This window comes from Neofelis nebulosa, chromosome 3 (assembly GCF_028018385.1).
Source record: "Neofelis nebulosa isolate mNeoNeb1 chromosome 3, mNeoNeb1.pri, whole genome shotgun sequence".
In the NCBI taxonomy this organism is placed as follows: domain Eukaryota; kingdom Metazoa; phylum Chordata; class Mammalia; order Carnivora; family Felidae; genus Neofelis; species Neofelis nebulosa.
The window spans coordinates 204,916,243-204,944,210 of record NC_080784.1 but is presented as its reverse complement, the minus strand read 5'-3'; the positions used below and the strand labels follow the sequence as shown (position 1 = coordinate 204,944,210).

Below are 27,968 nucleotides of genomic sequence, written 5' to 3'. Positions count from 1 at the left end.
CCCGCGGGGCCGGCGGCGCAGGGGGAGACCGGCGCCCCGCCCGCGCCCCGCCCCCGCCGGCCCGCCCCCGCCGCCCGGCGCTCGGCCCGCCCGGAGCTATTTTGAAAGTGACCCTGGGCCGGGCGGCCGCGGGGCGGCGGGGAGAGGCGCGGCGGGCGCCGCGGGAACCATGACAGAAGATGACCGAGGCGGCGCTGGTGGAGGGCCAGGTCAAGCTGCGGGACGGCAAGAAGGTCGGGGCGCGCGGCGGGCGCGGGGCGGGCGCGGGGCGCGGCGGCCGCTTACGCTCCCTCTGTCCCCGCAGTGGAAGACTAGGTGGCTGGTGCTGCGCAAGCCGTCGCCGGTGGCAGGTGAGCGGGGCGCGGGGCGCGGGCGCGGGGCGCGGGGCTGACGCGGGGCGCCGCGGCCTCGGGCGCCGGCCCGGAGCGCGGCCAGCTCGCCCGAAATAGCCGGCGGCGCCGCGCGGGCTGTAACCGGAGAGCGCCGCCGCCTCGGCCTGCTCCTGCCCGACGCCGGGACCCGCCGGCGCCCGCACCTCCCCGGGAGGGGCCTGCGGGGCAGCGGAGGCTGGAGGGGTCACGAGTGCCGGTGCGGGCGTGCTCTCCCCTCCCCCAACACGCAGCAGGGAGCCCCGGGGGGGAGGGGCCGGCTTTGTGCGCCCTGGGGGGGGGGGGGGCGAGTGGTGCCGCGGAACCCAGTGTGGACACTGCCGGCGGCGCTGACCCGGGGGCGCTCCCACCTTCCCCAGGTGGGCAGAGGCTGGGCCACCAGGTGGGAACTGTGTTGCCTCTGTGCCCGAGAAAAGAAAAGTCTGCCCTGGCTGGGGGGAGCAGCTCTGGGGGTGGGGGGGGGGGCGGGGAAGGCCAGGCCCGCGCGGAGAGCCCCGAACTTGGGCTTCTCATTCTTGTGCGTTCGGGAGGATCGGCAGCCGTGTGGCTGCAGCTGTCTGGGGAGACAGGTGCCCTGGAGCGGACCCAAGCACCCTGGGGTCTGTGTGGGGTGCTGGGGGTGTGAGTGCACGCTGCCTCCCCCCATGTGGGACTGCTGGAATGTCTTCCGGGCCGCCTGGGGTGTCTGCCATTTCCCTGGAAGGGGGTGGGGGCCGGGCGCCCTCCCTGGTCCCCCCTCCCGGGTCCCCTCCCCCTTCCCTGCCCTGCTCCTGCCCACAGTTGCAGTACGAGGGCCTGATTTTGGTCCTGGACACCCTCTTCCTGCCTGGGCCTCAGCTTCCCCTCCAAGGGGTCTTGGGCTTGACTGACAGCCAGTCAGTTCTTCATGCAAAGACCCTGTGCCTAGTGCCCCGGGGGTCTTGTCCAGGGGAAGCTCCAGGGAGGCCCGGTAGAGGAGGCATAGGGGTGGGGACACCGAGTGGCCCCTGGAAGGCAGGGAATGGAGAGGCAGGCCCAGGCTGAGGGCAGCGGGGCAGAGGCCCTCGGAAACGTTGAAGAGGCTCGTGGCTGTGGGGGGCTGGCGGCAGGTTGCTTGGTGGGATGGGGGAGGAGCAGGGAGGGCCTGCTCGGCCCCACCTGAGGAGCAGCCCCACAGGTGGTCTCTGTGGCCTTCCTCCCTCTCTCACGTGGGAGGGTGTGATTTGCAGCCCCTGGTGGTGGATTTTACCTCCGGATCCAAGAGAGCTTCCTGCTGGAGCCTGGCGTGGGTCTGCCTGAGGAGGGAGGGTCCTTCTGCACTGCGCGGAGTGTGCAGGGGTCCCCGGCATCCAGAATCTGGGTCTGTAGGACTTGGTGTCCATGGTGCCTTGCCTGGGCTCTCCCACGTGCATAGGAGCGGTAGGAAGTGCGGGGCCGGTGCGGAGAGCACCTCAGGATGTGGAGAGGGAGGAGCCTCCGGCAGAGGAGCCAGCTCTGGATTTGAGGGGGGCCGTGGGAGGAGAGAGGGCAGGACACCCCAGGCGGGGCCTTGCGTTGGAGAGCCCCTGAGCCCCGGCAGGGTGGGAGGGGATTAGGGGCAATGGAAGGTAGGCTCCCTCCCGCCCCTCTGAGCCGTGCATCTATCACCTCGTGTCCCTGAACCCAGGATGGCCCCCCCCCACCCCCACCCCTGCCTGCAGTCCTGGATGGCAAGGACCCCGCATCGCCAGCCAGAGGCAGCCTGGTGGGGGCTGTGAGCCCAGCTGCCGTGGCAACACCCGGGGCCACGCAGACTCACCGGGAGCGGGGCCTCGGCACGTGCCCCGTGCAGCTGGCAGCTTCTCTGAGGTGGGCCAGGCACCAGGTGCTGGTGACAGGGAGGGTCTGTGTCCCACGGGAATGGGCTCAGTCCCAGGCTGGACAGGCAGCCCAGGACAGAGTGTGAGTGGTGGCCAGCCTTCCTGTCCCCGTGGGGACATCGAAGAAGGGGCCTGGGATCCCCACAGCCCCGGGTTCAGGACCGGGAGTTAGGGAACCCCGAGCTCAGATCTCAGTGCCGCCCGCACGCACCGTGTGACCTGGACCAGTCCAGATGCGGCTCTCGCCGTGCTCCCGGCTGAGGGCGCATGTGCGGCCCACCGGGCGGGAGGGCTGAGCACCGACAGCCTGCGTGTCCCCGCTGATGCCTGTGCTCTCTGGGCGGCCCGTCCTTGTGAGCCGCACAGACCTGCACGCCCCCCCCCCCACCCCCTCCGGCACCGTGAACTGTTTCCTTCCTGGGTCGGATCCCAGACGGGCTGGGCCCACACTCCATCCTGCGCCTGAGGCTCAGCGAGGGCCCTCCCGGCTTCGGCCCCATTCCCGGCTGCTCCCAGCTGCCCCCAGGCTGCCGCCCCCTCAGCAGGGGTCCCCTTGGGCTCTTCCAGCTGCTGTGCTGAAGGCACCGTGTCAAGGTCACCGTGACACGAGGGCTGAATCCAGCAGCCGCTTCTGCCGCGTCTCGTGGGCGTCCACCTCCGTCTCCACCCTCTGGGCCGGCCTCTCCCTGAGCCTGGAGGCCCGGAGGTTTGCCTGTCCCCAGCCGGCCCTCCCCGAGGCTCTCCGGCCCTGGCCGCAAGCGCATCTGAGGGCTCATGACCCCACAGTTATTTTTACATCTCCAGACGCCCACGTCCAGCCGCCTGCGTGTGCGGTGTCCGATGGGCCTCTCCAGCTCACGTGTCCAGGACGGAGTGGCCCAAGCCCCGCCCCCGCAGCCCCCTCCCAGGGCGTCCCCTGCCCCCCCCCCCCAATCCAGTGTGATGCCTGCTCTTCCTGCCCCCGGAGAAGTCCTGTGGGGAAGGTCCCGTCAGGCTGTCATCATGGTTAGTGCAGAGCCTGCCCCTGGCCCCCTCTCCCCGCCCAGCCTGGGCCAATAGCACCTCTTGCCTGACCAGCCGCAGGAGCCTGGGGTCTTCTGCTCTCACCCCAGGCGTCTTCTCCGGGCGCAGCCAGGCTGAGCCCCCATTGCCTACAGCCCCCAGGGCTCACCAGGCCCTCCTGACCAGCAGACAGCGTGGGCCACTCTTCCCTCCGTCTCCTGCCCGCAGGCCCTCTGCGTTCCTACCTCTGGGCCTTTGCACTGGCTGTTCCCTGTAGCACAGCACTGATCCCTGCAGGGCTGCTGCACTGGCTCCTTGCATCACTTGGGAGTCATTTTTGTTGTGCCCTCTGGGAGAGTCTCGGCCCCGCGTTGGGGCCCCCGCAGCCACTGCCGTCCCCTCAACAGTACTTCCCATGGTGGCCTCCTTTGACCCTGTCCCCTCTTGGGTGTCAGCTCTGTGAGGGCTGGGCTCTGTCCCCCGGGGTCCCCTGTCTGCTCACAAGCACAATGAACTGGGCCGAGGGCTTCTGGGGAGACGCACCAGCCTGTGGCGCAGGGTGGGAGGTGTGGGAAGGCGCTGAGGGGTCCCGGCAAGGCGGAAGTTGCTGGAGGACAGGGGCGGACCCAGGGGCGAGCCATCTCCCCAGTGCCGAGTGATGCTGTGGGGCTGTCCCAGGCCCGCGCTGAGGTCCCCTGCCAGGCCACCCTGAGCTCGCCGGCAGGGTGGCGAGGCCGTGTTAGCACCTGGCCTGGGCCCGGTGGGTGGCGTCCATCCCGCGGGCGGAAAGCGGGGGCTCTGAGCGCTGGGGGTGGGTCGACAGTCGTGGACGGGGTCAGCCAGCCTCCCACCCCGGAAGCCGTGCACAGGGAGGGGCCCGGCGGCCACAGCAGTCACGTGGAGGTGTGCGTGTAAGTGTGTGCGTGCGTGGATGTCTGTGTGTGTTGTGTGGGTGAGTGCACGTGTGTGTGCGCCTGTCAGCCCTCGGTGCCTTGGTTTACCTCCTTGCCTCCTCTGCCTCCTTTCACCGTGATGGCCCCACATGCTCCAGGGAGCCGCCCGCTGCCCTGGGCCACGCCCTCTCTTGGCTCGTGGACGGCTCTGTCTCCCGCGCCTGGAGCCACGTCACAGAGACCCTTCGGCCCTCCTGCTGTGAGCAGGGTGCACCCGGCCCGCGTGGACAGGAGCTGGATAGAGGCCCTTCCAGTGGGTGGCCCGGTGTGCTCCCTGGGCCGCTGACCCGGAGGCCTCACCGCAGGACCCGTCCCTCTGGGCTTCCTGTGAGGGGCGCGGCCGTGGGGTGCCCCGTGGGGCTGTCTGGCGGGGGGCGTACGTTCCTCAGCCCTGTGTCTGCGGGGTGCAGGCAGTGTCAGTGCCCCCCCCCCACCCCGGCCGACCCTGCTTTGTCACGGGCAGGAAGGGAGAATTTCTGTTCCTCTGGTGCACTCCCCCCCGGGGGCGGGCTTTAAAAATAAGACCAACTCATTGCCCCCGGGGACGTGGCGGGGACGTGGTGGGGACGTGGCGGGAGCAGCTGCAGTCGCAGGGCCCCATGGGCCGCACAGTCACTGCGTCCACCCAGCCCCCTCCCCACGGTCCCAGGCGAGCTGCTGGGGGGCTCAGAGCACCAAGCATGGGGTGGACCCGAGCTGCTCTGGCCGAGACCAGGCCGTGGCCGTGGCCGTACCCGGCCTTTCCGTCCACATTTAGAAACGCGAGCAGTGACTTGGAGGACGTCCCAGTTTCCTGGGCTGCAGACACCCGCTCTCTCACGGTCCCCGGGGCTGGAGGTCCAAAATCAAGGTGTCGGCAGGGCCACGTTCCTCGCGCAAGGCCCTGGGGAGGCTCCCGCCCACCTCTTCCAGCTCCTGGTGGCTGAGGCGCTCCGCCTGCGGCCCCATCACTTTGCGACTGTCCTCACGTGGCCTCCTCCTCTCTGCGTCTGTCCTCTGGCCTGTGCCTTGTGAGGACACTCGTGGTTAGATCTGGGCTTCCCCAGACGACCCGGGACCACCTCACCTGGAGGTCTTTAACTTGACCAATAAGGTGGTGCTCCCACGCTCTGGGGTCAGGCGTGGACGCGTCTTCCGGGGCCTGATCGGCCCCCGGCGGATGGGCAAGGGTGCCCGCGGTTGTGTCCGTACGGGACTGGATGGCGGCTGCTCAGGCCCGAGGAGATTGGACAGGCTCGGGGACACGTGTGGCGCTCACACGTGGGCCCCCAAAACCCGTCCCACGGGTGCGCAGGTCTGGGATGGGGGCGCCCGCCCGGCCGCGGGAGGCAGCCGGAGGGCGTGGCCCTTGTAGCCGACTCGACTCTAGCCCCGGAGTCGGCCAACCACAGCCCCGAGCCACGGCGGGCCGCTTGTAGTAAAGTTGTATCGGAACACGGCCACTCACTCGCGTGTTACTCTGTTGTCCTCACAGTCGGGCCGCCGCGACGGACCTTGTGTGGCCCATGAAGCCAAACAGTTACTGTCTGGCTCTTTACAGGAAGGTGTGCTGACCCTGCTTGTGGCTATATTCCTGGGAGCATAACTCCTAGAACAAAGGAGGTGACAGTCTCGCTCTGCCGTGCAGGTCGGGCCGGGCCTAAAGTGAGTCTTTCGTTTGACAGATCACCCCGCGCAGTCCTCATGCGGGGCACCGGGGATGTCACTGTGCACAAGCAGAAGTGGGCCTGCCTTCAAGAGCCCACCTGTGGGGCTGGTGGGAGTGGGGACAGCAAACGGACAAGGCACAGACCTGGCTAGAAAAAGTGCTGTGAGCGACCACGGAGCCTGCTGCAGGGACCGGGTGGCAGCTGTTTGTCGCTGTGTGCGGGGCTGTGGGGGGCCGGGTGGCGGGGCTGTCCTGACATGTGCTGCCTCCTCCCTGCAGCCCTCCCTGGCTCCCTTTGTCCTGTGCGGAGGCCCTTACCCGGGCTCTTTCTTGGCTCCCGGGCCTGACTTCTCTGGTGACACGTGAGGGGACACGTGTCCTTTGCAGCCCGTGTGCCTTATTTCTCTGTGGCCCGGCTGTGAGCTTCCAAAGGGAGTGGGCCGAAGCCACAGCCTCTTCCCGGGCTGGTCCTGGGAGAGAACACACACCGGAAGGCTCAGGGGAGCACGTGGGTTTCTGTGGCTTCTGGGCTTTTCCCCCTCAAAACGGGAACGTGTTTGCTTTTTCCTGATGTGAGCGTCTCAGACACGAAGGACGGGTTTGCGAGCGGGACGGGCAGCCGGCTCGCGGTCCCCCCGACTTTGCGGCCGCTTCATGCCGCAAGGACAGAGGTGCGTCGGGGGCTGGCGCTGCCCTCTGGCCCTGACCAGGGAGGTCTGTGGACCCCCGTGGGCCCTCGGAGGGGCCGTTGCTGTGGTTTGCCGGGCCTCGCACGGCAGGAAGCACGTGGCTCACAACCGTGACTTGTCCCCGATTCGGCTGCAGTGATCCGTGTGTGTCGAGTCCTTGCGGGATTTGGTGGTCACGTGGGTTGGGGGGGCCCTGCTCTCAGAGGCCAGAGTGGGAACGTCACCGCACCCCTTCCGCGGGTCCCCACAGCTTCCTCCCCCACCCTCTCTGGCTCTCGCCAGGGGCCTGATTCCTCCAGCTTTCTGGTGGGATTTGGGGCGTCTCACACTGAAAGGTGCCTTGGCATCACGTCGGGCCCCCGAGCCCTCCACCCTCACAGAAGAACGGGTGGCCGGGGCCCAGACAGGTGGGGACGCCCCGTTAGGCAGGCCCGCGGGGGGCCCAGGGCCATCTGATCCTCTGTGGCGTGCCTGGACTGGTGCAGGTGGACGGCGTGGGGGCTGCGCCCGGGGCCGCGTGCGGCCTCAGCGGCTCTGGCTTGCTGTCCCGCTGGGATGACGGGGCCGGCGACCATGATGCTGAGGGAAAACGGGGACTCTAGGACCGAGGCGTGGCACCTGCCAGTCCTGCGGGCGGGCTGGCATGGGGTCCGGCAGTGGGCCCGAGGGGGCAGTGGCTTCCTCCCCGAGGGCTGGAGTCCAGCGTACCCCCTGGAGGACGAGAGACCCAGGAGGTGCACGGGAAGGGGGCCCGTCCCTGCAGGCCTCGGGCCACAGCTCCCGTGGGCCCGGCGGCCCCTGAGGGTGGCCCCTGTGGGTCCCAGAGCCTGGGGCAGGGTGGGGGATGGGGCCGGGCCCAATGTCCTGGGCCCACTTCTGCCCCTGTGGCCCGTGGGCCGTGCAGGGTGGGCGACGCCCCTGGAAGATGAAGAGACTGTGCCTCCTCAGGGCGGCTGGGGGGCTCGCTTGGGGTCGTACCTCAAAGCCGGGACTCTCCGGGCGGGGGACGCCGGGGGCTTGGGGCGTGGTGTTGCCAGCCCACCGTGCCTCGTCCGGCGCCCTCGCAGACTGCCTCCTGATGCTGGCCTACAAGGACAAGTCTGAGCGAGCCAAGGGTCTGCGGGAGCGCAGCAGCCTGATGCTGGAGGACATCTGCGGCCTGGAGCCCGGCCTGCCCTACGAGGGCCTGGCCCACACGCTGGCCATCGTCTGCCTGTCCCAGGCCGTCATGCTGGGCTTCGACAGCCGCGAGGCCATGTGCGCCTGGGACGCCCGGATCCGCTACGCGCTCGGTGAGGGTGAGTGAGGCCAGGGCGACAGACCCCGCGTCCCGTGGGGCCCTCATCCACAGGCCGCAGGGGCCGCGATGCGACTCCAGGGTGCGATGCGGGAGGGTTTGCCGAGCACCAGCCCCTCCCCCCCCAACCAGGCTCTGCGCTTGGGGCCTGTGGTCGCGCTCGGGGCCTGTGAGGGGAGGGGCGTGGGGGGGGGAGCGGCTGGGGCCCCGGGACCTTCCGAGCTCCTGACTCGATCCCATCAGCGGGCGCTGGCCAAGCAGAGGGAGCTTCCACAGGCCTGCCGTTTGGCCCCTCCCCTGCCCGGAGCCAGGTTCTGGGGGAGCGAGGCCACAGTCAGCGTCCCGCTGCACCCCGCTGGGGGCGCCTGAGCCAGGGAGGCGGGGTGGCCAGGCCGGGCCCAGAGGAGGGCCCGGATGAGGGCGGGTGGCCCTCACAGCGGACGCCAAGGAGCACAGCCTTTAGAAACGTCAAGATCTCGCACAAGCCCGTGATGAACACAGTACCAACATCTGGGGGGAGGACAGGTTGCAAGCCTGCACGGCCCTTCCCCCTCCTTCCTGACCCAACCCCGAAACCCTGAGCAGCCTCGTCTTTATTCAAACCTTTGATACTTGGCTTCTCACGGACTTTTGCGTTAATTTTTATTTGCTTAAAATAATCGTTACAGTTTCACTGGCCTCTGCCGCTGAGCATTGGGGGCCCGAGGAGGGGGCTCTCTCGGGAGCCGGCTGAGGCCGAGTCCGGCTTGTGAGGACGGGGGTGGGGGGGGGGGGAGTGGCGTGGGCAGGGCGGCCCCCCCCCCCCCCGAGGGCCTGCCTGCCTCCAAACAGAGGTGGTGACGGGTGCCCGGGCCAGGAGCTGAGGGCACCCCGCCTTCAGGACGGACGCCTGGGAGCTGCCCCCTCTGCCGGGCCTCTGCTCCCAGCCATGCCCTCTCGCCCCTGCCCTGCCCTCAGTGCACAGGTTCCACGTGACGGTGGCTCCAGGCACCAAGCTGGAGAGCGGCCCCGCCACCCTTCACCTCTGCAACGACGTCCTCGTCCTGGCCAGGGACATCCCTCCGGCTGTCACGGGGCAGTGGAAGCTGTCTGACCTCCGGCGCTACGGGGCTGTGCCCAGCGGATTCATCTTCGAAGGCGGGACCAGGTGTGGGTACTGTAAGTATGCGGGGCCGCTCGGAGTTCGGCTTCACCCCAAGACCCTCAGCCTGGAGCCGCCCGCCCCACCCGTGTGCTCGCTTGGCTGGCGTCTTGGAAACGTGGTGGGCGAGGCCAGGTGTCTCACAGCCCAGTGCTCAGCGCTGAGGCCACCGAGGAGGGAGGACGGCCCCTCCGGCTGCAGCCCACCCGCACCCCTGCAGCCAGGCCTGCCTGTCACGACGCATGGCCTTGTGCCTGAAGTCACAGTGTTCGGACTGAGTGAGAAACAAAAAGGGGGGAAGAATGAACGTGTGTGTGTGGGGGGGGTATGCCGGGACACGTGTGGACCAAGGATGCCCCGTGGACGCACCATGCCCGGGGGCGGGGCAGGTGAAAAGCTGTCCCGATGTTACAGATGCGCCCCCCTCAGAGCCCCGAGGGCCGCCGGGTGGGCTGGGGGCGGGGGGAGCTGTGCGCCCCCATCTCCGTTCAGCCTGGGACCCCCCCCAGACGGCGATTGGGGCCCGCTCCCTTGCGTGCTCCACAGAGGGGTATCAGTCCCCCACCCCACAGGCTCACGTGAGGGTGACAACCGCAGGGGCTCACAGCAGGGTCTGGCACACGCGTTCGGCCAGGTTTGGGTGGCGTCCACTGGGCTCTGGGACCTGGGTCCTGCCGGGATCCCCCCGGTAGAGGGGCTGTGCTTGAGGCCGTGTGCGTGCCGGCCGGCTGGGCCCTCGTTCTGCAAAGGGCGGGCAGGGTGGACCTGGCTGGCCGGGGCCGTGTCCCAGCGGGTCTCGAGGTGGGGGCCGGCCCTGTGTGGCAGGCGGCCCGCGGGGCCCTGTGTCCAGGAGAAAAGTCGTCAGCCTCGAAGACCAACGAGCAGGTGAGGCCAGAGCCCTCGCTCGGGGCAGCAGGGCGTCCGTCACTGGCTGTGGCGGGTCCGCGGGCTGGGGCAGTTTGGGCGGTGGCCCCTGCAGCCCCGGGGTGGGCCCAGCTGCCGGGGAGCCTCCTCTGGGCCGGCATCGGGGACGGGTGAGACACCTGCTGGTGCCCCCTGCTGGATGCGCCCTTGGGGCCCCTGGTTCTGGCACAGTGGAGGTCCCAGCGCTCTGGGGTCTAGAGCGGCGCGGGGGGCAGGGGACCCTCACCCAGCTGTGTGGGTGGTCAGAGCCGGGGGCCACGGTGCGCTGGGTCTCCCCTGGAGGAGGGGGCATTATATGTGGGGCTGCTTTGAGGACGGGGTGCACGCCGCCCGGGGGACCAGCCGCCATGTGATAGGACGCACTGACGTTTTCCCTCGGAGGCCTCAGAGCGGGGTGGGCTCCCTCCTGCCGATCAACAGCGCCAGACGTCGGGCCTTGGCTCTGGTGGGCAGAGGCTGCTGTGATTTCCCTGGGCTGCCGGCAATGCAGTGGGAGCCCTTCTGGGGCCGTCCTGATGCTGTTCCCGGGCGGGCCGGACGCCCGCCCCGCTGCGGGACGCTGACCCGGGAGCACAGACGTTCTGGGGATTCAGGCTTCCCTGCTGCCCCCGGCTCTGCAGAGGCCGCCGTCCAAACGCCTGGGGGGACAGGTCGCGTGCGGCTCTGTTGTCAGGGACAAGTTCTCACGGCTCTGCCCACGTAAGCTGGGCTTTACGCTGTCCTTGATGCAGGGCTGCGGGTAGAGGGACTGCGCACCCCTGCACGTGTGCTCAGACCACCAGGCCACTCGGGCCCGGGCGTCCCGGGGGGAGGGAGGGTAGTTCAGGTCCAGGGCGGGGCGTGAGTCGGTGTCCTGGGGTCGCCGGACCGAATTATCCCAAACCGGAGCCTCAGAGCAACGGAAACGGTTCCCTCACAGTTCTGTCCCAAGTCAGGGTGTGGGCCCGGCTGGCTCCCTCCAGAGGCTCCAGGGAGCCTCCCTCCTGCCTCTTCCGGCCCCTGGAGGCCGCAGGAGGCCCTGGGCTTGTGGCCACGTGACTCCAGTCTCTCCTCTGTCGTCACTTGGCCATCTCCCGGGGCCTTCTCTTCCGACTCCATGGGACACGAGTCACCGGATTTAGGGCCACCCGACAAGCCAGGATGCCCTCGCCTCGCCTCTCTCGGTTATGCCTGCAAAGGCCATTTTTTCAAATAGGGTCAAGTGACACATTTTCGGGTGTAACTAACCTTTGGGGACACCATTCAACCCATGATGTGAAGGCCTTAGAATTTGGATCCTGACAGGCCCGTGGCCCTGGGCGCATTTGGTCTGGAGGACAGAGAGCTGGGCTGGAATCATGGGGGGGTCCTGGGAGGTCTGGGGTGTAAGGAATTCACATCATCTCCCTCCCCTGGTACAGCCCGAGCCCGGCCCCCGCACCCCCCAGGACCACACCCCCTTGGCCCTCGGCCACAGACAATTCTCCAGAGAGCAGGAAATTCTCAGAGAGCTGAGACATTTGGTGTGACTGTCAGGGGTGGGGTCAGGACCCTGGAGGGTGTGGAGGTGGGGTCCTGGCCTGGTAGGCGTAGGGGGGCATCAGGCCGGCTACGTGAGGGCTCCGTGTGGCTCTGGGTACCTTCCAGGTGGGCATTTTCTCTCTGTGGCCTGCATGTGGGCAGTGGCCTGTTCGGAGTCAGATGGGAGTGGGCTTGTTGGCTGGGAGTCCAGGGTCTCCCAGTGTGGCCTCTCTGTCTCTGGGGACGGCCCACGGTGTGTGGTTAGGGCTTAGGGGTGTGACAGGGAATGGGAGAAAGGGGGCCACCCAGAGCCCGGGATGGGCATGAGAGCTGGGCCTGAAGGCCGGTGGAAGTGTCCAGGAGGGGCCCAGAGGAGGTCTCTGTCCCCTGCATTGGCGGCCCCCACCCCCGTCAAGGGCATCTCGAGGGCACTTCCACATCCACGTGAGCCAGCTGCATTTGCAAAGGATCAGGGTCCTTGGAAGCTGAGGAATTCAGTAGGTGGCAGAAAGGTCCCCGAGCCTGTGGCAGAGGCACGTCGTGGACGGTGACCCTCAGGAACACCCAGCCCATGTCCTGGGAGTGTCCTCCGTCCGTGCTGCCCCTCCTCCGCTCGTTTGCCCCGCTCTCTGGGTCCAGCTCACTGCTTCAGCCTCTTGGGGCACAGTGAGCATTTTTAAATGACTTTCAAGCGAGTAAAGGACGAAGGCTTAAACCGGGAGAAACTCTCTTGCAAAGCACCTGTGCTGTCCAGCTGATACGTCATCTCGGCCTCCCTGGCATCTGGTGGTCTGAATGCCGGGTGGTCCCGGCAGAGCTGGCTGGAACCCTGGTTTCTGAGCTCAGGAATGTGGGCAGAGGAGGGACGTGTTCGGTGGCTTCTCCAAGCCAAGTGGGGGTTGGGGCTGGGGAGCACGTGGCCAGGCAGGGAGAACTCAGAGCCCGTATGAGACAGGTATGAGACGTTTCCAGTCCCCAGGGCGGCTGTGGGTGGGGCACAGATTCCAGCACCCCAGAGGGGACCCCGAGTCCCGCTCTTTCAGGGGGAGATCCCTGTGATAAGCCCGACCGGCCCCCTGCATAGACTGGGGCGATGGGACCAGCCCCGCCTTCCCCGATGGCTCTGGGTCAGCAGGTCACCGTTGACACAATGTTCCTGGTGGCAGAGAGTCAATCTGAGTCTCCCAGCCTTGGCGTGGCTCTGGGAGGCCCTGGGCTCCGTGGAAAGAGCAGGGCCTGGGCTGGCGTCTCCACCCGAGGCTCCCGGCCCACGGCTCAGCTCCGTGTCCCACAGCAGGGATGGGGAGGACGCTGGCCAACGCCCTCTGCTGCCCTCCCACAGCAGCCCTGAACACCGGACCTGGGGCACGGGGGCTGCCTCTGGAGGCTGGGAGGGTGCCTCTGGCCTCCTGGCTGCTGGGTCACTCAGGACACCATTTAAGAGAACGGGCTGATGGACAGAGCCCTCAGCTGGCCCCGGGGAGACGCAGAGAAGTGGAAGATCCCAGACCTGCCCTGAGGAGCCTCTTACCTGAGCTGGGAGTGCCTGGGTACCCAGTGTGGCCATGGGGCCAGGGGGGCCTGGCTGCCCGAGAGGAAGGTGGGTCACCGAGGAGCGGCCTCAGCTGGACCTCGCAGGAAGCTGGGCGTCGAGGGAGACAGGCCACCCCTACTCGGGGACGGAGCCCAGTGCCGCGGCTCACCCGGCAATGTCCCTACACTCTGCCCAAGGTGGTGCTGGGTCCTGCCCGGGCCGTTGTGCCCCAGGGACAAGTATGCGTGGGTGTGTGCACGTGGGTGTGTGCGTGTGTGCATGTGCGTGTGCGTGCACATGTATGCACGTGGGTGTGGGTGTGTGCACGTGTGTGTGCATGTGTGCGCGTGTGCATGTGCACGTGGGTGTGTGCACGTGGGTGTGCGCATGTATGCACGTGGGTGTGTGCATGTGTGTGTGCGCGCATGTATGCACGTGGGTGTGTGCATGTGTGCGTGTGCATGCATGTGGGTGTGCGCGTGTGTGCGTGTGCATGTGCACATGGTTGTGTGCACGTGTGTGTGCGCATGTATGCACGTGGGTGTGTGTGGGTGTGTGCACGTGGGTGTGCGCATGTATGCACGTGGGTGTGTGCGTGTGTGCGTGTGCATGCATGTGGGTGTGCGTGCGTGTGCATGTGCACGTGGTTGTGTGCACGTGTGTGTGCGCATGTATGCACGTGGGTGTGTGCGTGCATGTGGGTGTGCGCGTGTGCGTGTGCACGTGTGTGTGTGCGCGCGTGTGTGTGTGTGTGTGCGTGTGTGCGCATGTGCGTGTGCCGGGTTGTCACAGTGATCGGGGCACGTGCCGGGCACTTAGCGGGAGTGGCTGCCAGGACATTAAGTGCCCTGCAGTGTGGGCTCCGTCCTGCACTGGTGGCTGTGAAGAGGGTGCGGGGGGCCTCCTGGGCACCGGCAGGACAGAGCCTGCTTCCTGGAGGAGGGGTTTGTTCTGTTTGTTTACTGGGGCAAAATATACATAGCACAGAATTTACCATCTTAACCATAGTTAGGTGGACAGCTCAGAGGCATCAGGTACATTCGGGGTCATGCGGCCGTCCCCACCCTCCATCCCAGAAGTCTTCTGTCTTCCCCGGCTGACACTGGCCCCAGTGAGCGCTAACCCCCGTGTCCCCTCCCCCGGCCCCTGACGCCCACCGTCCACTTTGTCTCGATGACCTGGCTCCTCCTCGGGGCAGTGGGACCACGCGGTATCTGTGCCTTCGTGAGCATCGTGACCTCCAGGCCCATCCCCGCGGTGGCAGGTGGCAGGGGGTCCTTCCTCGAGGCTGACATCCCACTGTGTGGCTGGACCACGCCGTGTGTGTCCTTTCCTCTGTCGGTGGACTGCTGGTTTCTTCCTCCCTTGTCTCTTGCGACTAATGCCGCTGTGCACGTGGGGGTCGGGTGCCTCTTTCACATCCTGCTTGCAGCTCCTTTTGGGGCCCCCAGATGTGGGATGGCTGGGCCGGACGGTGGTTCTGTGTTTGAGTTCCGGAGGCGCCTCCGCGCCGTTTTCTGCAGGGGCTGCACCAAACGGGTGCATTCCCGCTGGCGGTGCACGGGCTTCCGGGTCCCCCACTCCGCCTCGTCAATGCCCGTTTTCTTCTTTTTTGTTTGTCTGTTTTAAATTTTTAAAAAATGTTTATCTTAGAGAGAGAGAGACAGAGCATGAGCAGGGGAGAGGCAGAGAGAGAGCGAGACACAGAATCTGAAACAGGCTCTGAGCCGTCAGCACAGAGCCCGACGCGGGGCTCAAACCCACGAACCGTGAGATCACGACCTGAGCCGAAGTCGGCCGCTCAACCGACTGAGCCACCCAGGCGCCCCGTTTTTGTTTTGTTTTTAATCACAGTCTTCCTAGTGGGCAAGATGACCGGGTGAACTTTACAACTTGATTTCAAGTGAACTCCTTAACTCCTTTAGTTGAACTTTGATCCTTCCTCCCAAAACAAGGGCAGAGAAAAATGAAATTCTAATCAGTAGAGGTTTGACTCTGTTAGGAAACTCACAGGCCATGGGTATCTCACAGGTGAAAGTCTAACTCCAGGCAGGTCTGGTGCTGCCTGGACAGAGCTTTCTAGAACCTTCTCCTCACGGAAGTCCTCCAGATGCTTTCAACACTCTCTCCCCGGTGGGACTTCACCGTGTGGTCCTTGTCTCTGCGGAGCTGGGATACTGACCCGCTAGCAGAGTCAGGACATGGGAGGTCATCTGAGGACTAACTTCCAACGGGCATCAGCCCACAGAAGTGGGAACATGGCACGTTTGGATGAAAGAGTGTTTTCTTCCCCTTGGAGCTGGTGGCCCTTTCCGTGGGGTGCAACACCCATGCCACTGGGGATCGTGGCTGGGGGTGATTGCATTTGCCAAGCCTGTGAGGTCTGCCTGTGGCCTCTGGAGCCCACAGCGTCTGCCCACAGCAAAGGGCTGGCCTCCCGCTCAGCAGACTCTCCTCCCCGTCTCCCTATGTTGATTATTGCAGAGCAAGGGACACCCCAGAACTCGGTGGTTCTTTCATTGCTGGTGACCCTGTGGGTCAGGGGTCTGGGTGGGGTGGCTCGTCCCTGCTCCGTGTGGCAGACAGATCGCTCGGGTAGTGGCATTCGGTGGGCGGCCCTGGCCGGAAGGCCCAGGATGGTCGCAGACACGGACCCTCGGGTGGGGCTTTGTGGATGGGGACAGAAGGCGGAGCAGGGGTTGTCTCTGTAGTGACCAGGTGGCAGAGTGGCCCTACGTCCTCCGGCCCTGCAAACAGGCAAGCAAATGAGATTCAAGCAACGCTTTCGTGGGTCGGGGGAGCGGGGTCGGTTTGCCTCTTCTTCCCTCTTTCCACCCCCACCCCAGTGCTGGGGGTCCCCTGGGCTGGACACTGGGGCCCAGTGCCTTGGAAGTGTTCCCTGCCTGCAAGACACCAGGCTGGGCGGCCAGGACGGCACCCAGATAAGGGGTGTCACAGGGGACGCCCCAGAGGAGGTGCTCCCCGAAAGCGGCCCCGAGTGAGCGATCTGGGGTCAGGGGTCCGGAAAGGCAACGTTAGGTACGCAGGGTCCCGACAGGTGAGGTGGCATTACAGGGGGCCGGGGGTGTTGAGGGACAGGGAGGTGTGCCGTCCACTTCAGGGAGCTCCGGGTGTCCCAGAGCCTGGGGCGGGGGAGGGGAGCCCGAGCGCCAGCCAGCGGTCCGCGCCCCGCGAGCTGTGTCCCGGAGGCCTCGCCTCCCTCGGGGGCGGGAGACGTGTGCCGTCCCCAGGGAACCTCTGGCGTCAGCTCGCTGGCGTGTGTGGGGGTAGCGGCCGGGCTCCCGGGCCTCACCGGCTGCGCCTCGGGGAGCGTGACGCTCAGCAGACGCCTGGTGGAAGGCTGCCGGCTCCGCTCCCCTCGTAACGTGGTTTTTTATAGTCGGGGGACTGGCTGTGCCGTGACCTCTGCCAGCTGACTGTAAGCTCGGGATTAGAGGCCCGGCCCTTTGTGCGCCGGCGGCCCGGCCTTCCTCTCCCCGGCCCCTCAGCCACTGGCGGGGCGCGAGCCGGCGGCTGGCAAGGCCCAGCTCGGGGGCCCATCCGTCCGGCCCGAGGCCCCGTGGTGCCGGCACGTGCCCTGGTGGCCCGGCGGCCTCTCTGGGCCTCAGTTTCCTCATGGTTAAAGCAGGCGTGTCACCTGGTCCAGGGGTGTCGGACGGATGGAGCGCCCACAGCTGGAGGGCGCTGCCCGCCCACCCCCCCCCCCCCACCCCCCCAGCCCTGGTGCAGCCTCTGAGGGGCACGGGGGCCCTGCCACGTGTCGGGGCTGGACTGCGTCCCTGGGAGCCCGAGAAGGCAGGCCGTGATGGTGGCCGGCGGCCCACGCATCCCCCTGCCCACCCCGGTCTGCCAGTAGCCAAGGGACGGGCACGCCTGCCTTTCTTTGGGCGGCGGGCAGAGGGCGGGGCTGAGGGATTCCTGTGCGGTGACACCAGCCCAGTGTCCACGTGGCCCGCTGTCCCCATTCACTGGGCGGGTGGTGAGGGATTTCATTCACCCTGGCGGGGTTAGGCTGCAGGCTGTGCTGACTCACGCGGCCTGCCCTCTGCTGGCAGGGGCCCCGTGGGCAAGACCTCAGCCCCAGCCCTCACGCCGTGGCCCGGTTTCCTGCCCCAGAACACGGCCGGGAAGGGGGCCTGTGCGGTGGGGGGACGTGTCACCGGCCACAGCGGCGGTGGCCGCCTCGATTGTGGGGCGGGCCCAGCTCTCACATCTTCCTCCCCCTCAGAGCAGCCCTGGGTCGGGAGAGCGGGACGGGGGCACCTGCCGAGGCGGAGGTCTCCTGGCTGCGTTCTGGGATGTGGACCCTGCCCCAGGCGGCCCTGTCGCCTGCCCCTGCGGTGACCGGGGGCATCCTCACGGGCTTCCTCCCGCGGCCACATCCTCCCAAAGCAGCCCAGCTCTCCCTGCTGGCCCGTGGAGGCTGGCAGAAAGAGGGGGGACCGGGCGCACAGAGGCAGCGAGGTTCCCCGGGGCCGCCCGGACGCGCCGTGTGGGTTTGAAGGACGGGGCGCGGTTGGCCGGGGCCCGGCAGGGGCTCTCCCTCCCCGCGTGGCCGTCTTGCGGGTCTGCTCCAGGCTCCCGCGCCGTCCCTCCTGGCGGCCACTGGGCCCGGCTGCCAGCAGGGTCTGTCCCCACCCTGCAGGGGCCGGAGTCTTCTTCCTGTCCTCAGCCGAGGGAGAGCAGATCAGCTTCCTGTTCGACTGTATCGTCCGCGGCATCTCCCCGACCAAGGGCCCCTTTGGGCTGCGGCCGCTTCTCCCAGGTGCGTGTGGGAGGGTGGCCTGGGTCGGAGGGGGGACGCCGGGTCCGGTGGGCTGACCTCGGGGAGGGCTCATGCTGCCGGACTCCCAGGGCGACTGCTCGCATCCCCGCTGCCCTTCCGGGCCAGACTGGGGTGGGGCCTGACCCCACACGGCTGTAGGTGCTGTAGGTTGAGGTCAGGACGGGCCGGGTCCGAGCTGGAGCGGAGGCTGCTTTGTGAGGTTGCCTGGTGTGCGGAGTCTCAACGGGGGGGGGGGGGGGTGAGGCTGGGGCGCGTTCGTCACGAGCCCTGGGCCGGGGCGGAGCCAGAGCCCAGAAGGGCCAGGCTGCCCCAGGCACTGGGGGGGCTCAGAGCAGGGCTGGACCCCTAGGTTCTGGCCCCTCTCTCCCACTGGAGGAAGGTCTGCCCTCCCCTCGGGGCCGGTGTGGAGGCCTGAGCCCAGCTGCCGCGGGAGGGGCAGAGGCTGGTCCCCGAGGCCACACCGGGTGGCACGTAAACAGGATAGCTGGTGCTCCCCGCAGCCCCGTGAGGTGGCACTTGTCCCGCTGTCCAGGTGGGAGACAACAGCCCCTGGCCGTGCAGCACGTGGTCAGTGAGCTCACATCTGTGGCCTCCTTGTGTGGGCAGCACAGCCAGGGTGCGGCCCCTCATCCCACCTCCACACCCCACACAGGCCCAGCGGGGATGGGCTGGGGACCCAGGGGGTAGCTCCTGTGGCCTGAACCTCCACAGTCTGGGCTCCGCTGGATGGTGTGGTGGCGCCCTCTGCTGGCACCCTCCTGCCTTGCAACCACAGGTGTGGCGTAGACGATGGATGTGGATGGGCGGGTGTGGACAGGACTGTGGATGGGCAGTGTGGACATGGGGTGTGGACAGGACAGTGCGGACGGGCGGTGTGGACAGCGAGGTGTGGACGGGCGGTGTGGACAGGATAGTGTAGACAGGACAGTGTGGACGGGCAGTGTGGACAGCAGGGTGTGGACAGGACAGTGTGGATGGGCGGTGTGGACAGTGAGGTGTGCACAGGACAGTGCGGGCGGGTGGTGTGGACGGACCGGTGGGGTCTGCCCTGTGCGTCTGGCGATCACCAGGCTCTCCTGACATGCAGTCTCCACTGTGTCCGCAGCTCAGGCTCCGGGCTGTCCAGGGTCCTCTTGCCTTGACCCTGCTCGGTCGGAGCCACGTGGACACCAAGACCCAGGGAGGCTGGCCTCCTCATGCTGACAGTCGGGAGGGGAGGGCAGGGTCCGCCCCACCCTGAGTATACCCTGCGCGTTCCTGGCCCGGTCCCACTTTGCAGACGTGGACGAGGGGCTCGGGGAGCCCGTCTGATGCCAGTGTCTTGCTGCCCCAATGGCTGCCAGACAGGAAGTGGTCAGGAGGACACGCAGGCATCCCCGCCCCGGGCGTTGCCAGGACCCATGCCCCCTGTAGGGGCCTGCCCGCTCCGGGCACGGGACACAGGCTGGTGGCCGGGGGGCCTGGAGGGGGCAGGTCGGGTGCCCTGAGACTGGGGTCCAGTAGCTGGCGAGTAGGTGTAGGGAGAAGCTGGGACTCCTGGGGGTCACCTGTGGCCCTGCTGTGGCCTCGGGGCAGAATCAGCACAAGCGTGGCCCCGGCGGTGCTGGTCCCGCGTGATGTCCTGGACAGCGTGCAGCCTGCGGCTGGGGGTCCCGTGGGGATGGGGCTGAAGCCGCGTCTCTGCTGACTCTCCCTCTGCCGCAGACCCGAGCCCTGGGGGGACCCCCACCGCGGAGGAGCGAGTGGCCCAGGAGGCCCTGGAGGCCCTGAAGCTGGAGAAGCGGCTCAGCCTCCTCTCCCATGTGGTCCGGCCGGGGAGCGGAGGTAGGTGGGCCGCACCTGCCGCGGGGAAGGGGTCGACCTCCGGGCTCCTGTTTGTTCCTCCCCTGTGCTCATTCATTCATTCATTCCTTCTGCTGTGCTCACTCATTTGTTCCTTGCTTGTGATGCCACACACACCACCTGCCAGCCTGGGCCCTGAGCAGAGGCGTGGTGCTGCCTGAGAGCCGGTGAGAGCTGGGTCTGAATCCCTGCCGGCCACCAGCCACGTGGCCTGACGAGGCCGTGGCCTCTCCTGCCTTAGCTTTACCATTCGTGCTGAGACAGAAGGGCCCCTTCTCAGCTCCCGGCGACTCTTGGTTTTCGGAAAAACAGACAGAAGGGGCTGGCAGCCGGCCAGGGGCCTGCCTGGGGGTGGGGGTGGGGGTGGGGAGCCCGTCTGTCCTCTCTGACTGCTGCCAGTCCCATGCCGGGCACCGGGAGGACCGGGGCCCCCCCTTCCCGTCCAGGCCTGCCCCCGGAGGCAGAGTCTCAGTCTGTACCGAGCAGCGACCTTACGGCGGCTCGTGTCGGTTCCCGGAGGGTGGTGGCCAAGGGGGCGGGAGGAGGGCTCAGGTTGTAGAGGGGGCTGGAGGAGGTGAGGGGCCTGTTGTGGGCAGCGGCCTGACCCGCGTGAGCCTCCGGGCAGAGGGGGAGCCCGGAGAGGGGGTGCTGCCTGCCGTCGCCCCCAGGCCCCGAGCCCCGGAGCAGCCTCGACAGCCCCGCCCCTGCCCTCTGTCTCAGGGGATGACCGCAGCCTGTCCAGCTCGTCCTCGGAGGCCAGCCACTCGGACGTCAGTGCCGGCAGCCGGCTCACGGCGTGGCCCGAGCAGTCCTCGTCCTCGGCCGGCACGTCGCAGGAGGGCCCGGGGCTGGCAGCCGCCCAGGCCCCCGGGGAGGCCACGCCGGGCGCCTCGAGGCCGCCACCTAAGCCCCTGCGGCCGCGGCAGCTGCAGGAGGTCGGCCGCCAGAGCTCGTCGGACAGCGGCATCGCCACGGGCAGCCACTCCTCCTACTCGGGCAGCTTCTCGTCCTGCGCGGGCAGCAGCCTGGACGTGTGGCGCGCGGGAGACGAGTTCGGGTCCTCACTCAGCCTGCCACCCGCGGCCGGGGTGCCCGACCCCAGCCTGTGCGCCTGCCCGCCAGGGACGGCCGAGTACCAAGTGCCCGCTGCCCTGCGGCCACATTATGACACGCCACGCAGCCTGTGCCGGGACGCCAGGGACCAGACCGCCACCGCACAAGGCAGCCCCGACGACGGAGGGGCCGGGGACTTGGGTGGCCAGGCGTCCGCGGGGTGTCCCTCCGGCTGGCTGGGCGTGAGGCGGCGGGGACAGGCGGCGGAGGCCCTGGGCAGCGAGGCCCCCGGCGGGGCCTGGGAAGCAGGCAGTCCCCACGCGGGGCTTCCTCCGGCTTTCTTTTCCACTTGTCCCGTCTGTGGAGGACTCAAGGTAAACCCCCCTCCCTGAGAGCCGTGGCCCAGGCCCGCTGCTGCGGGGGGCTGGTTCGTCTCTCCCGACAGGAGGGGAGGGGGCACCCTTTGTGCTGCTGGCGGAGCCAGCCGCTGTGTGGCGCGGTGGGGAGGGCACAGCGGCGACAACCCCAGAGCCGCCTCCTCTCTGGGCGTGAGGCCTGCAGTGGGGGGGCCCACGGGACTGACCGGGATGCGGCCGGAAGTACGTTCTGGAAAAGCGGGGCAGGCCGGGGGCTGGCAGAGTCCCAGAGCCCGAGGATCAGGTGCTGGGGGCACAGGAGGGTGCTGTGTCCTAGGTGGCTCAAGCCGTGCCCTCGGGGTGAGCAAGGCTGGGGGCGCCCCTCGCCAGCCTGTGCCACTGCCTGCCTGCTGGACGGCCACTCTCACGCCTCAGATCCGTCCCCTCCAGTGCACAGTCACCCCGCCCGACAAAAGTTAGGTCCCCCTGCAGCCGCCGCAGACCCCCGGTTGCCGGGCCAGGAGCACGGCACGTCGTGCGTACGAGAGCTTTACCGATCTGCCCCGCCCCGCCCCTCCTCTGCAAGGCAGCACCACTGCTGGCCCGTCCACCAGGGGAGGAAACTGAGGCTCAGGAGGTACAGGGGCTTGTAGGGTCTGGGTGTCCACGGCTCACCCGCCAGCCTTTCCCTGAACCTGCGGCCTCCGGGGTGAGGGCTGGGCCGGCGGGCGCGGCCGCAGCCCCTGGAGCAGGGGGGCGGGGTGGTGATGTCCCTTCCACCGGCTAGCCCGGCAGGGCCAGCTTGCCAGGGGGCCCCTGTGGAAGCTCGTCCACCCCCTGGCTGAGCTCGGGCCTCCGGGGCCCGTCCCTTGGCATCCGGAGGGCGCGTGGGCGCCCTCCGCGTCTGTCTGCTCGCCTGCATGGGGTGCGGCTGCGTTGCCTGGTTTGCCCATCGCTCTGCGGCTTCGTGCGCCTGCGAGAGGCGGGGCCTGTGCCGCTCCAGGCTCCGGTTGGCGCCGTCCCGCGCTGTCCGGAGTCACCCCCATCGGGGGGCAAACAGCTCACCTGTAAATACGTGGCTTTGTACCTTCACCGTCGGCTGAAGACGTTTGTCGCTCTTTTACATTTTTGAATCTGACGCTGTTTGTAATACATCCTTAGACTGGAAATAAAATTTTCTTTTCTTACGGTCTCGTTCTTTTCCGTCTGCCCATCCTCTCCACCTCGCGCCCCGGCCCTCCCGGCGGGGCCCCTGCTCTGAAATCTGGGGGCCTGTGGGTCACAGGGAGCAGCATGAGGCCGCGCCTTGTAGTGGCCTCAAGTCTGAACGCACCAGAGACCTGAAAAAGGAAAGGCGGCTCCCGACAGCCGTCTGTGTGTGTGTGTGTGTGTGTGTGCATGCATTTGCACGTGTGTGTGTTGTGCACGTGCAGCGCGTGTGCATGTGTGGTAAGTGTGCTGCGTACATTTGCATGCGTGTGTGTGCATGGCGTTTGCACGTCTGGTGTGGAGCGTGTGCACGTGTGTGTGTTCACGCGCACACATGCGTCGTGTGTGGTGTGATGTTTGTGTGCGATGTGTGATGCACACGGGTGTGGTCTGTGTGATGTGTGTGCATGTTCCTCTGTCCACTCGCGACCACAGTGAGGGCCTCGGTGGTCACGCGGGCTCAGGCAGTGGCTCCCTGTGTCCAAGTGAGGGCTTTCTGGTCTAGTGAGTCCCGGCTCCGAGCCTGGGGCCCCCACCCCCTGCCGTCTCCCCCCTTTGGTGGCAGAGCTCCGGGGACCCCATCTCACGCCTGCACGCCCTGCTCTGGCACCCCCATCTCCGCCCTTGCTCACCACCCTGTTGGCGGGGGGAGGGGGGGCAGCTCCGCGAGGGGAGCCGGGAGGACCCAGGTCCCCGTGGAGGCCGAGCTGGGAGTTCTGGCCGGGGTTCCCGCCGCACCACAGTGCGAGCAAGGCCAGGCTTTGGGGGCTGAGCGGCACCCCGCCCCGCCAGCTGGGCCGCCTCAGGCCAGTGACTACACCTTTCTGAGCCTCAGTTTCCTCCTCCATGGATGGGGACAACAGTCCCTCCTCCCCTGGGCACACGGAGAGGGTCCAACGAGGTGACAGACACAAGTGTGCAGTAGGTGCCTGTTGAGGGGAGCTGTCACCAGACACCCCATCGTCCCCCCCGCCCCCGAGGCTCCCCGGCCAGTCTTGCTGCAGGACAAATAAGGCTGTGACTGGTGTCTGTTCCTGCCAGGGCCCCTCGTCGTCCGGGCTCGGGCCTGCTGCCCCCCGACGGCCAGGCTGGACAGGCATCCCTCCGCCCAGAACAGACAGAGGCCCCAGTGGTGGAAAGATTCGGCCCCTCCCCACCACACCTGCCCCTTGCGGGCATCCTAGCTCCGGACTCCGGTTTCCTCGACTGAGACCGCTGGGACTTCAGGGGAAATCCGTTTGGGGGGCCAGGCAGGAGAGGCAGGCTGAGCCGGGTCGCCCAGGGGTGGGGCTTTGGCCGGGGGCGTGGCCTGGGCCGGTGGCGGCTCAGGCATCTGGTGTGATGGGGTGACGCAGGGCGGGGAGCAGGGCCGGGCCCTCCACAGTCGTGTGCGTCGGCCACCCCGCACCCCGGGTGGTCCTGTGTGTGGGGGCACAGGGGCCTTACCCGGTGGGGCTGGAAGCAACCAGAGAGGGCAGATGCGGACCAGGAGCCCTTTCTCCTGGTCTCTCTGGGGCCGTGTGCACCAGGGGGTGAGGGGTCCTGGCCCCCAAGGAGGGGGAGGTAGGTCGTCATTTGTTCATTTTCCACGGTGCTCGTCGCGTCCCGCCCATGCCTGGGGCTGGGTTTGAGGCTGTACCTGCGGGTCTGGCCCCTGGACGCGGGTGGGGCTGTCGGCACTTAGCCACTGATCCTGGCCTCCTGTGGGCAGACGGCTGGCCTCCTACGTCGGAGGGCGGTGTGTGGGGACTCCTGGGGGGCAGCTGGCCTCCCGTCGCAGTGCTGGAGGTCAGACGCGTCCTGCCCAAGCTCCAGGCCTGCACAAGGGTTCCTTAACACCAGGTGACAGGTCAGACCAGCTCAGCGTGCTCAGGGGTCCTCGAGCCTGGCCCAGGACCAGGGTTGGGGTGCCGCGTCTCGAGTCTGTGGCACCCAGCTGTGTCCCCGGGAGCGGCGTTTCGGGCCTCCGCACCCGCATTCCCATCCGCAGCTGCCCACCAGGCCCCACCGTCGGGTTGTGATCCCCAGACTGCTGGCGATGCTGGACCCTTTTCGGTCCCTTGCCCTTGGCCCTGGCGGGGGCTTGTTCCTTGAGGGCTTCCGGAGATTGAAGCCCAGGTGGCAATGGATGTGCCGTCGTGGGCCGCTGTCCCTCCCTCCCGGTCAGAGCCTGTCCTCAGCTCCGAGGCCACCAAAGCCCCTTCCTCCCCCGGGCCCGCATGTCGAATGAGGCGCCACCAAGAGGCCCCTCAGCTGTTCTGGGGGATCTGGCTCATCTCCCGTGGCCTCCGTGGCCCCTCCACAGGCGGCTGCTGCTGGCAGCCGGCCGGTGGTGTCTGGAGGGGGTATGGGTCCCAGCCCCTGCGCGTCTGGTGGCCTCACGCCCTGCGGCACAGCCCCGAGCAGAGGCCGTAAGCAAGACTGTGTTTATCACAACAGGCGGCCCGGACTCGGCCTGGGGGCCACAGTCGCCAACCCCTCTCCCCAGAACAGGGCAAGCGGGTGTCGGGGCTGGTGGGCCAGCTGAGGTCCCAGGGAGATAAGGAGTCTGGGCCTGTGTCCCCGGTAGGTGGCCCGACCCTGGCACCCCATGTCACACTTGGGTTAGCGTCCTGCTTCTCGGGCTGGGTGCAGGATGAGTGCGAGCCGGACGGACAGACTGACACATGTTTTCTTTGGTCCAGGGAGCGGCTGCCCCACCCCCTGGGCTTCTGATGACGCGATCAGGTAGGCCCCAGCTTGGCACCGCCTCGGGACGGGGGAAGTGAGGGTCACGGTGGCTGTGGCTACGGCCGGCCAGAAACCGCACCCGACGGGGCAGCACGTGGAAGAGGGGCAGTGGTGGGAGCCAGGCCGGAGGGGGCTGTGGGTGGTGAGACAGCAGTGAGCAGCCAGAAGGGGCCCTGGCCCCAGCGGGGGGCAGGCCCGGGCAGTGAGGGGAGGGTGGCGTGGCCAAGTGTGGCCAGATTGCCCGGGGGGGGGGGGGGGTGTGTGTGGATGGAGCGGGCAGGCCCCGGCCGCCTTGGAGCCTCAGCCTTCGGGAGGGAGCCCTGTCCTTGAGGTGACGGAGAACAGAGGTGAGGGGTCCCAGTGACGGGCAGGGAGTGAGGGGAAGACTTGGGGTCCCCCAAGCACAGTTAGAAGGTGAGCGCTGGGCAGAAACAGGCTCTAACTCCGGGAAAGGCCTGGGAAGTTGGGGGAAGCTGAACTTCGGGCAAGGTTGGCCTCGGGCAGGGTGGGGAGGGGTAGCTGGAGGTCAGGGCTCCTGACCTCATGCTCTTGGCAGGGCCTCTGGGCTGGGGGACCCTAATGAGCCTGGATTCTCCATCCTTCTTTGGAGATACAGGACACCTGTTGGGGCCGTTGCCTGCAGGCTGACCCGGAGGGGACGTCTGGGGGCAGGAGGGGGCGGGCAGGGCCATCGGCAAGCAGGGCCCACGGGAAAGCCCCACGCCAGCTGGCCTTGGGGCTCCCTGGGCGGGGATAGGGTCCTGGGGGGCCACCTCTGACCATACCGTCCCCTGACATCCACTCACAGACCGTCCTGGACACCTCCCCTGCTGTCCAGCCGCCTCCTCATAGGAGCCTGTGGCCGCCTGTAACCCAGGCACAGGGTGTGCCCACAGCAGCAGCAGGCGGGGCCGGGGGCACAGGCGTCAGGATCTGCTAGAGGATGTGGGCCCTTCCCACTGAGGCCAGGGGCTGGGGACTGGGGCCCCGGGTCTGGCAGGGACAGAGACGAACTGGGCCCAGGGTTGTGTGGCCAGAGCCTTGGTGACGGCGGGGGCGCCCAGGGCAGGCAGGACTGGGCCTGCCGTGTGGTCGGGGGGATGGGGGGGCAGGGCAGCACTCACTGATGACCTGCTTTGTTCCAGAAAGCATCTAAGGAGATTATGAGATGGTGGGAGCGGCTTGAACACAAGGAGCAGGAGGGGGGCGGGGGGTGAGGGGGATGAGATGGGGGCAGAGTGGGGGGCAGCAGGGAACCAGGGGGGAGCTCACAGTTTGCAGGGGGGGGGTAGGGCACAGCACCCCCTGTCCCTGACAAACACCAGTTAGAGGCTGAGGCCAGGAAGGAGCAGCCAAGGACTTTCTAGAACAGTTCTGGGCTTTCTAGAACTTTCCACCCTTCTCCTGCTTCCTACCCCCAGCAGACTGTGAACTGGGGAAGACATGAGTCTAACCCCAAAAGTAGCTGCGGAGTCTCAGGGACTTGTCCACGTGACCTCGGGCCAAGGCCCAGCCCCCTTCTTGGTTTCGAGGAGCCCCTGTGCAGAGGCCGGGCTTCCTGCCTAGTCTCCCCTCAGATCCCTTTTCAGCCCCCGAGGGGCTCTCCCAGCTCCACCCAGGCCTTTGCCTCTGCCTTTCACCTGTTATTCCTTCTTGTCCTCTATCCCTCGGTACATGCCTCCTTCTCCAGGCAGCCTGCCCTGATCTCTCCTGGCCTCACTAGTCTAGGTGTCTCCCCCGTCCTCTCGGGTTACGTGGGGGAGGGTCTGCATCTGACCCTCTGTGTGCCAGCCCCCTCCCCCCAGGCTGGCTGGGGGAGAGTCCCACACTGTTGGTGTGCAGAGCCCGCGTGGACACGGGTGGCTGGGCCCTTCCCTGGTGCCCGCGAGGGGAGAGGGCCCTGGCCCTGAGCCACCTGCCAAGGCCACCGTCTGCTAGGAGGAGGCTTCCTCACCTGTGGTAGTTTCTGTGTGCTACGAATGCAGCAGGGCCACCGAACCCCTCACGTCAGAGCTGAGATCTTCCGGGGACTGAAAACAGCCCGTTCTTCGCTTGATAAGGGCACACACGCTCTTCAAACCGCCAAACAGAGCAGGCCTGGTGACATGACCTCGCTGGGCCCCGAGCGGATCCGGGCACCAAGTGCCCTAAGCCTGGCTTAGAAGCTGAGTGTGCAGAGGGCCCTCTCCCTGTTCCTCGGGATCAACACGTCCCGCTTTGCCCAAACCAGGAAGGTGGCCACCCCACGTCCAGCAGGAACCTGCCTTCCCTCCTCGAGGACCTGGTCAGCTCGGTGCAGCCAGAGTCAGTGATGGCCGTTGCCTGATGCTCGGGCCCTCCCTCCCCTTCTCTGCGGCGGGGTCGTGGGTCTTCCTCATCTGGGACCCATCCCTGCTCCCAGTCTCCTGCACGCACCGCCCCCCCCCCTCCACGTACAGGCCTCCATGGGGGTCTGGAGCCTCTCCTGGGAGCCCCAAGCCCTCCAGGCCTGCTCATCAGCACTGACGGGCAGCCCCACCTGCGTGTGGACCCGAGGTCTCCCTGCAGGGTCAGTGAGAGGAACACGGGAGCAGTTTTCGGGGCTTGGAGGGCCGTGGGCATCAGTGTTAATGTGTTTTATATCAGTAAAGTGGGGGCAGCGTCCCGAGGGGGTCCCACCCTGCACTGCAAGAAGGGGGGACCCTCGGGGGGCCAGGAGGGGCAGGAACCGTGTGACTTGCTTTGGCTCATGGAGTCTGGTGAGTGACCCCACACAGCTGGGCCCAGTCTGGCTACCACGTGCTCCTGGCCTTGGCCGGAGCTCAGGGTCTCTGTGGCCCCAACCTCCCCGCTGGGAGCAAGCAGGCAGTATTGTGCCCCCCACCCCTGGCCTTGCTGGGGCGGTTAAAGGGCAAGAGGGTGAAAGGCACCCGGGGTCTACCAGCTGAAGCTCCCAGCCCTGGGTTTGGCTCCCTTGACCCGCGGACAGCAGCTCAGAGACAGGATGGCTTTCCACCGCCTTTATCCGAGGAGCAGGGAGCTGGCCGGCCCACCCCATGTGTCTGTGCCCCGAGGGG

General features: G+C 67.5%; 1 protein-coding gene across 6 annotated transcripts; it reads left to right on the top strand.

Annotated features, from left to right (window-relative positions):
• The first annotated feature begins 4 nt into the window (after positions 1-4).
• On the top strand, positions 5-22,160 carry DOK7 (docking protein 7). Of its 6 annotated transcripts, none has more exons than XM_058719660.1 (7): positions 27-233; positions 305-350; positions 7,587-7,817; positions 8,774-8,963; positions 17,582-17,701; positions 19,427-19,546; positions 19,692-19,889. In XM_058719660.1, exons 1-7 carry the CDS (start codon positions 180-182, stop codon positions 19,723-19,725), a joined length of 795 nt encoding a protein of 264 aa, XP_058575643.1. In that variant the 5' UTR covers positions 27-179; the 3' UTR covers positions 19,726-19,889. The 6 variants fall into 6 exon arrangements, with proteins under 6 accessions (XP_058575642.1, XP_058575641.1, XP_058575643.1 ...); XM_058719657.1 differs by lacking the exon at positions 19,692-19,889 and adding an exon at positions 20,285-22,160 and having other exon boundaries at positions 29-209; positions 8,774-8,974; XM_058719656.1 differs by lacking the exon at positions 19,692-19,889 and adding an exon at positions 20,285-22,160 and having other exon boundaries at positions 33-233; positions 8,774-8,974.
• The last annotated feature ends 5,808 nt before the right edge of the window (positions 22,161-27,968 follow it).

What these genes read in the sequence shown, in the direction of transcription:
- DOK7 (XM_058719656.1), top strand. Translation starts at nt 180, where the DNA reads ATGACCGAGGCGGCGCTGGTGGAGGGCCAGGTCAAGCTGCGGGACGGC. An exon ending in CGGGACCAGGTGTGGGTACT is followed by an intron (nt 8,975 to 17,581) that starts GTAAGTATGCGG and finishes CCCACCCTGCAG; the next exon opens with GGGCCGGAGTCTTCTTCCTG. An exon ending in GCTGCGGCCGCTTCTCCCAG is followed by an intron (nt 17,702 to 19,426) that starts GTGCGTGTGGGA and finishes CCTCTGCCGCAG; the next exon opens with ACCCGAGCCCTGGGGGGACC.